General features: G+C 41.2%; 1 protein-coding gene across 1 annotated transcript; it reads left to right on the top strand.

Moving 5' to 3' along the window:
• The first annotated feature begins 1,483 nt into the window (after nucleotides 1-1,483).
• LOC106552821 (olfactory receptor 11G2) lies at nucleotides 1,484-2,444 on the top strand. Its single transcript, XM_014071198.2, has one exon. It carries the CDS (start codon nucleotides 1,503-1,505, stop codon nucleotides 2,442-2,444), a length of 942 nt encoding a protein of 313 aa, XP_013926673.2. The 5' UTR covers nucleotides 1,484-1,502.
• The last annotated feature ends 6,824 nt before the right edge of the window (nucleotides 2,445-9,268 follow it).

Raw genomic sequence — 9,268 nt, 5'->3', positions numbered from 1 at the left:
CGGAAAGTATTTTCATAGGATGAAAGGTGACCAAAATATTTGGAGGAAGATGGAAGGTTTTTTTTTTAAAGACTTTTAGGTCTTCACAAGTAACTCCTACATGATACACTATTATATTGGTTTGTTTCCTCTATATTAAGCTAAAAGCAAAGCCCAGTGGGTGGGGAATCACTTTTGGGAATAGTTCCCTAAATTGGAAGGAATTAATGATCTCCAAAGGGACGTAGCTTTGACTTTGCATTTGATGGACCCAGTTCCAAATATTTAAAGTCAATCTTTAAGCATAATTTTAGAATCATTTTGTCGTTGGATAACACCTTACATTCCTGCTTGCTACCCTAGCTAAATATATAATGAGTCATCATCTGTTCCTCCCACTATGATGCTGCATTTAGGACAATTCTTCAGCTAGATGTATCAACATTTTGCTTATGCATCAGACACTGGGAAGTGTCATCAATGTAAAGTTAGCTGGAGTCAAACTGGATGAGGTACCTTTGAATGAAAATCATTAGAAGTAAATGATCTTGACTTGAGATCCAAGAAAATGTGGATCTCGCTATATGGGAAACAAGGGGAGGAAATAAAATTATATTTTCCTTTATATATGTATTTTTATTTTTAATTTTTTTTATTAAGTTGTGAAGTATTATAAAATACAAAAGTAAATAAAATGAGGGGTGGTGGGAAAGGGAAAAGAAACAGTGACTTCCGACTGTCTCTGTTTGCAGTAGAATAAGGCATTAGCATCAAATCACAGGTTTTTCTTTTTCCATAATAATATGTACAAGTCATTTCTTTCTATAAAGATCTATCAGTCTAATGATCTGTAAAACCCAGTCAGAGTTACATTCTTCTCCACATCAAGCATGAAGTTCAGAAGTGGTTTCCACATGGAAACAAACGTATGTATGTTATTTTCTTTAATCAGAGTAGTCATAAAACCATTTTCCACTATAAGCATAGTTTGGAAAATCTGTAGGGGACAAAAATAATTTGTCCTCTAGGGTTCCTGGGACACAACTTCTAATGCCATTACAAAGGCTGAGGATGGAAGATTGGGTATATTGACTTAGAATTCTCCAGTCGGGGTATTCAGCTGGTTCACACCAGTTCAAAAGGACCGGTTCCTAATTTTTTGTTGAGTTCAGTGAACCAGCTCCGAAATAGCCAGACTAGTGTGCATTCATGTGCCTCCAACACGCTTGCTTTCTGCAAAGCCAGATTGCAGGAAGCAAGAGATGGGAGGCATGTGAATCTAGTCTGGCCATTTTGGAGCCGGTTCGCCAAACTCAACAAAAAATTAGGAATCGGTTTTGCCGAACCTAGTGTTAAATTATTTGATTCTCCCCACTGGAGTTCTCCAAGACTGTTCAGGAGATTCCCCATTCAGATGTCACATGGTGTGGTTGCTCAGGTTTTCCTTTCCGTGGAAACAGAAAGATGGAAAGAGGAAACTTTTTTTTCTGGTAGGTAATGAGGATCTTTTTATTGCCTTCCAGATGGAGTTGGTCAATAAGAGCAAAGTTGAAGAGTTTGTTTTGGTGGGCTTTGGAGATCAGCACCAGATACGTCACCTGCTCGTCGCTATTTTTGCTGTTCTCTACATCCTGACTTTGACAGAGAACATTGTCATTATCATGCTGGTGTTCCTAGATTCCCACTTGGCTCAACTTCCCATGTATGTCTTTCTGAGTAACTTCTCCTGGCTGGAGATGTGTTATGTGACTACAACCGTGCCTCGCATGCTTTATGACCTGGTAACTTCCAAGGGGAACATCTCTTTCCATGCCTGCTTCCTCCAGTTCTACATCTTCTTCTCCCTTGGCAGCACAGAATGCTTCTTCCTCTCAGCTATGGCTTTGGATCGCTACATAGCCATCTGCCATCCATTGCATTACCTGCAACTGATGTCCAAATTTATCTGCTCTGCCCTGGTGTCTGCCTGTTGGATCCTCGGCTTTCTGTGGTACATTATCCCTGTGATATTAATATCCAAGTTGTCCTTCTGCGGCTCAAACATCATCAACCACTTATTATGTGACCCTGGACCAATTCTATCCTTGGCATGTCCACCCCTAGGAATGATTCCTTTTATTTGTCAAGTGTTCATGAATACCATGTTTGCAGTCAACCTAATCTTTGTTGTGCTTTCTTATGGAATGGTGATTCTCGCACTGACAAAAAAATCTAGCCAAGGGCGCCAAAGGAAGACTTTCTCCACCATCTTGTTCCACCTAGTAGTAGTCACACTTTTCTATGGGTCAGTAGCAGGGGTTTACTTAACTCCCGGAGGAGAAAGTCAATCAGGTACCAACAGATTAGCAACCATCTTCTACACCATCATTACCCCACTTCTAAATCCCTTGATATACTGCCTGAGGAATGGCCAGGTGAAAGAGGCTTTGGGCAGGCTGCTGAAAAGAAAAATGAGGTTTATGTAAAACAAGAAAATATTTTGAAGCCGCCGGAGAAGAGAGTTGAGGATGAGACACATCCTCAGTTGAGGAGACTCAAATGTTCAGACCAGAAGTCATCCATCATCCTGTTAACGTGGACACATTTGGAATTTTGTGGCAGGTCCAGTGTCACATAATAGTTTCCGTGATGGCCATGGATAATCCCCAAAATTATTTAACAGAGGGCAAATTTGTTTCCAAATCCAGCACTTCGGAATATGCTACTGCTTCCATTTATCCTTGTATTTTTCTGCATTCTGGATAAATATATGGGGCTCAGAAGCAGTTAGCAATGGATGGAAACTAATCAAGGAGATAAACAATGTAGAATGAAGGAGGAATTTTTTGCCAGCGAGAACAATTAATCAGTGGAACGACTTGCCTCCAGAAGTTGTGGGTGCTCCAATACTGAAGGCTTTTAAGAACAGATTGGATATCCATTTGTCTGAAATAGTAAAAGGTCTGCTGTCTATGCAAGGAGTTGGACAAGTCCCTCCCTCCCTTCCTCCCTCCCTCCCTCTCTCTCACACACACACATACACACACACACACACACACACACACACCTATCAATATCCATCCATCTTTCTAGCTAGCAGGCTAGCTCTATTTATCTCTATCTAGTTCTATCTATCTATCTATCTATCTATCTATCTATCTATCATCTATTTATTATATCTATATCTATATATCTATATCTATATCATCTATATCTATATCTATATATATATATCATATATCTATATCTATATCTATATCTATATCTATATCTATATCTATATCTATATCTATATCTATATCTATATCTATATCTATATCTATATATATATATATATATATATATGTATGTATGTATCTATCTCTCTAGATCTATACCTATACCTATACCTATAGCCTAATTTATCTATCTATCTATCTATCTATCTATCTATCTATCTATCTATCTATCTATCTATCATCTATCTATCTATCTATCTATCTATCTATCTATCTATCTCTATCTATCATCTATCTATCTATCATCTATCCATCCTTATCCATATCCATATCCATATCCATATCCATATCTCTATCTATCTATCTATCTATCTATCTATCTATCTATCTATCATCTATCTATCTATCTATCTATCTATCTATCTATCTATCATCTATCTATCTATCTATCTATCTATCTATCTATCTATCTACCTACCTACCTACCTACCTACCTACCTACCTACCTATCTCTAGATAGGTAGGTAGGTAGGTAGGTAGGTAGGTAGGTAGGTAGGTAGATAGATAGATAGATAGATAGATAGATAGATAGATAGATAGATAGATAGATAGATATAGATTTCTAGCTATGTATGTATGTATGTATGTATGCATGCATGCATGTATGTATGTATGTATGTAACTATATAATCTGTCTATATAAAAGTGCACTATTCTATCAAAACGAATGACTATAATTCACTGGTCTAGACCTTGGTCATGAGAATAGGGCCTTTTTCCTTCTGGGTCTTTTAAATTTGAATGTAAATCATTGGTTTTCACGTACAAAAATAAGCCAAACAGTTTGGAAGGAATAGAATACGGTGAAAGTATGCAGAATACACTGGAAGTAAAATACTACTGTGGGATATACAAAAGTAGGATCCTTAAAGAACAGAAATGTCAGTTGCATTTGAGATATTGTTTAACACACTACTACTACTATATCTCTTGTCCATGGTTTCTTTTACTGTTGTTTATAATTGTTCTTAATTTTCAGATTCTCCAGCTTGTTCTGTTTGTTAAAGACATTTTTTACAATTTCTGGAAAAAAAATGTTATTAATAAATTGACTTGAAGCCAAATAAACATCTGATGATTATTCTATTTTAGATTAAGAATTCTGATAGATAAAATGACAAGATTATGATCAATAATCATCTCTTGGTATCATACTGTGACCAAATCCCTATTCGGTGCTAAACCACCATGTGCTTTTCTTTGTATTGATATATTTTGTTGGCTGCACTTAAATCCATGTGATTTGTAGGCCATAGTTTTTGGGTTAACACGTAAAAAAAACTAAATGTGTTTTTCAATAACCATAGTTTTAAACAATGACTTTCAATGGAGATGTTCAACTTGGTGTAAAATTCCAAAACCATCTTGGAGAATTGCTTCTGAACTGTAATTTTTAAATGGCTAAACGAGAAAAGTATAAATACAGGATTGATCAAATGTAAATTGTGTTTTACAGAATTACACAACGATAAAAGTTGGAAGGGACCCTGGAGGTCTTCTAGTCCAAACCCCCGCTCAAGCAGGAAACCCTATACCATTTCAGACAAAAGGCTGTCCAATCTCTTTTAAAATAGTGATAGCAATTAGCAATTATATGCTGCTTCATAGTGCTTTTACAGCCCCCTCTAAGCAGTTTACAGAGTCAGCATATTGCCTCAAACAATCTGGGTCTTCATTTTACCCACCTCGGAGGGATGGAAGGCTAAGTCAACCTTGAGCCTGTTGTGATTCCATCTGCCAAACTGCTGGCTGCCGGCAATCCCCAGAAGCAGCCTGCAGTACTGCACTCTGACCACTGCGCCATCGGGGCTAAAACCCTCCAGTGTTGGAGCATTCACAACTTCTGGAAGCAAATTGTTCCATTAATTAATTGTTCTAGCTGTCAGGAATTTTTTTTTCTTAATTCTAGGTTGCTTCTCTCCTTGATTAGTTTCCATCTATTATTTCTTGCACTGCCTTCTGATGCTTTGGAGAATAGTTGACACCCTTTTCTTCGGTTCGTAAATGTTTTGCAAGATCCAATCTGGGTTGGTCACCGGGACAAAAGGTTTTGTCTTCCGAGTTTTCAGACTCATGTAGGAGCCTATGTTCAAGGAACTTCTTTCGAAAGAAGACATATGAAGCTTCTACCTCCAGTGATCTACCCAAGTTAGATTTTGCAATATTATCCTGGGACACATATATTTGCCTTTATTCATATATGTTTTAGGCTCTGGCCAGAAAAAGTAGCAATCTTGCTTTAGGAGATTATTTAGCAGATTTGTACAGGTTAGCCCTCAATTTTCAACCACAACTGAGCCCAAAATTTATGTTGCTAAGTGAGAAATTTTTCAAGTGAGCTTTGCCCCATTTTTACGACTTTTCTTTTCCACATTTGTTAAGTGAATCACTGCAGTTGTAAATTAGGAACACGGTCGTTAAGTGAATCTGCTTGTCAGAAGGTCGCAAAAGGGGATCATGTCATCCAGGGACACTGCAACCATCGTAAATGTGAGTCAGTTGTCAAGCATCTGAATGTAAATCAGGTGATCGTAGGGATGCTGAAATGGTCATAAATGTGAAAAAATGGTCATCTCACTTTTTTCAGTTCCGTTGTAACTTTGAACAGTCACTAAGTGAACCATTGTAACTCGAGGACCACCTGTTTGATAATGTAAAGTCACCAAGGCTTTGTCTCCTACCCAACAGAGGTGGAAGTTCGGAGGACCGGAAAATATCATCCCCCTCCCCTCTATATTCACTGCCTTCCGAGTCCCAGCTGATCGACTTCCGAGTCCCAGCTGATTGGGTGGGTCTTCTTTTGTTGCCTTGCATGGGAGAACTGAGCTGGAAAGCAAGTTAGTGGGGTGGGGAGGGAATGGAGATTTTGCAGTATCCTTCCCCCAGGAGTGGAGTAGAAATGGAGATTTTGCATTATCCTTCCACCAGGATGGAGAGGGAATGGGGATTTTGCAGTATCCTTCCCCCTGGAGTGGGGAGGGAATGGAAATTTTGCAATATCCTTTCCCCTGGAGTGAGGAGGGAATGGAGATTTTGCAGTATCCTTCCCCCTGAAGTGCATAGGGAATGGAAATTTTGCAATATCCTTCCCCCTGAAGTGCAGAGGGAATGGAGATTTTGCATTATCCTTCCACCAGGTGTGTGGGGGGGGAATGGAGATTTTGCAATATCCTTCCCCATGGAGTGGGGAGGGAATGAAGATTTTGCAATATCTTTCCCCCTGAAGTGCAGAGGAAATGGAGATTTTGCAGTATCCTTCCACCAGGAGTGGGGAGGGAATGGAGATTTTGCAGTATCCTTCCCCTGCCATCCCTAAGCTGCACCACGACCACCAAGCCACGCCCACAGAATCAGTAGTAAAAACTTTTGAACCCCAGCACAGCTGCCCAAGTACAAGAACTGAGTTTGTCCTTGGCAAAACACTACAAAGTAGTTTTCATAAGCAAATTGTTAGTCATCTTTAATGGCAGGAAACAGGGAGTTATTCTGGTCTTCTTCCTAAAATAAAAATGTAGATAAGAGATTCAGAAGTCTCCATTATTTTCCCCTGGCATTTACTTGTTACATTAGTCCAAACGCTGCCACTTTCTCGAGGGAGAGAAAAAGAAACAAGAGTTAAACTAATTAAAGAGAAAAAAGCATGTTGGCATCATTAAGCAGAAGTACATTTGAACGTGGGCCTTTGAGCTCTCCTTCGGGAGCCAATTAAAACTGCCAGCTTTGTACAGCAACTTATCATTTCCTACAGAAACAAGCAATTAAACAGCAAACAGTGTTTGCATTTAAGAATTGCGGAAAGGTTATAGCAATGTTACCTTTCTCAACTGGAAAACATAGTTGAGGAGGAATCTGTTCATACACATCAGTGGTGGGTTTCAATTTTTTTTAGAACCCATTCTGTGGGTGTGGCCTATTTTGTGGGTGTAGCTTGGCAGTCATGTGACCGGGCGGGTATGGACAACTTCACATCATTCATGCACACTCAATCATGTGACCACCACCCCAAGCCTTGTGGCATTTTTGGGTGGGGACTCCTATGAAAGGGGAGGAGGAAGAGAGGGGAAAACATCCTAAAAATAGACAACTGGAGGATTAAGGGCTGAAATTAGGGAGATCGGAGAAGGCAAGACAGAGGGGAATCCAGTAGAAAGCTATCACACGCTGGGGAAAGAACTTTGGGAGATCGGAGGAGGCAGGACAGAGGGTAATCCAGGAGAAAACTCCTGAGCTTGCCGCTGCTGTCTGGTGGATTGTGCCGCTGGATCTCTCCATGCTTCTCTGTTCACCACCTCCACTCCCAGGTATGAGACTTGACACCGAATTGGGCTAGGATAGTGCAGACGGGCGGGGGAGCGAGCCAACAACAGGGCCGTGACAGGCGTTCCAGAAGTTACTTCTGGGTCCACCGGTCGAACCTTCTCTCACCGGATCGGTAAATTTCACCATCCAGTTCTCCCAAGCCGGTGCGACCCGGCAGAAACCCACCACTGATACATATGCTAGTTAAGGAACGGGTACTAGGCTGGACTTTACGTCAAATTAAACAGTGGAGACTCCGAATTTAGAAGTTATGCTAAACCATGGTTTGGTTAACCGTAATTTATTTATTAAATGTATGCCAGCCACCTCATGACTAAATAAGCAGTAAATGAATTTGCAAAGTAAACTGTATGTATATACAGAGTGCGCTGCTAAGGGTTCACTGTAGCATCATATGGGAGAACCCGTAGCTAATGTTATGATCGGTTCAAAGAACCTCTAAATCCCACCCCTGGTTGGCCCCACCCACCCTGCCCCACCCATCCCATCCTGTCCCACCCCATCCCAGGAGTCTCCATGTAGCCCATTTTGGATGTGAGGTAAGCTCTGGGGAGAATGGGCCTCCCAAACGTTTCAGAAGACCAAAAACAGGCCCATTTATCAGCTCCAGAGGGTCTCCAGAACCTGTGGGAAGCTGCTTCCATCCTCCCAGAGGCTCGAGGAGCCTGAGGAAGGCGAAAATGCCCCCACTGCTATGGTGCGAAGGCCAAGTAGGCCACACCCACTATGGCTACACCCACGCAACGAGCAGAGAACCCATTGCTGAAATTTTTGAAGCCCACCCCTGTGTATATATACATGTATAAAAGAAACAGACCTTGTGAGCTCCGGAACTTTAAAATATATTGCTCACTAAGGTTTCATTAGCCACTGCTAACATTGTCAGAGTGTAAAAGCCATTAAAGAGATCCCTGCCTTTACTTTTTTTTACTTTTTTTTTACTTTTGCCTTTATTTGTATGCTGCCCTTTTCCCTAGGGGGACTCAGGGCGGCTCACAATTCAAAAGGGAGGGGGAAACAACAAAACAATAAACAATACAGCATATTAAAAAAGAAAAATGCAACAATCACACAATTCGAGTGGGGCTATAATCTTAACCCCAGGCCAGCCGGGACAGCCAGATCTTTACAGCAGCGCGGAAGGATTGGAGGGTGGTGAGGGTCCGAATCTCCACGGGGAGTTCATTCCAAAGGGACGGAGCAGCCACCGAGAAGGCCCTCCTCCGGGTAGTTGCCAGTTTGCACTGGCTAGAAGATGGAATTCGGAGGAGGCCTAATCGATGCGATCTAATCGGTCTGGTGGAGATAATTGGCAGTAGGCGGTCTCTCAAGTACCCAGGCCCACTACCATGAAGGGCTTTATAGGTGATAAGTAGCACCTTGAAGCGCACCCGGAGATCAACAGGTAGCCAGCGCAGCTCGCGGAGGATAGGTGTTACGTGGGTGAACCGAGGTGCACCCACTATCGCTTGCGCGAACATTTATACAATGTTAATCAATTTGGCCATTGCACATATGATAGATCCATCCACCCACCTCCCACCTGCGATTAGCTTTGTTGTTTTTACATCAGGCATGTTAATCGATGCTCCTATTCCTTCCTCCCTTATCGAACACAGCTTGGGCTGTTCCTCCCTAGGGAATAACACTGAGCTGTCTGATGTTCATTTAACAGCATTCTCTCTGGCTTCCTCCCACACCTCCTCCCTCTT

This window comes from Thamnophis sirtalis, unplaced genomic scaffold, assembly GCF_051295495.1.
Source record: "Thamnophis sirtalis isolate CommonGarterSnake01/CBP01778 unplaced genomic scaffold, rThaSir2_p1.2 scaffold_4, whole genome shotgun sequence".
NCBI classification, from domain to species: Eukaryota; Metazoa; Chordata; class Lepidosauria; order Squamata; family Natricidae; genus Thamnophis; species Thamnophis sirtalis.
This window is presented reverse-complemented; position numbering and strand designations above follow the sequence as displayed.

What these genes read in the sequence shown, in the direction of transcription:
- LOC106552821 (XM_014071198.2), top strand. Translation starts at nt 1,503, where the DNA reads ATGGAGTTGGTCAATAAGAGCAAAGTTGAAGAGTTTGTTTTGGTGGGC.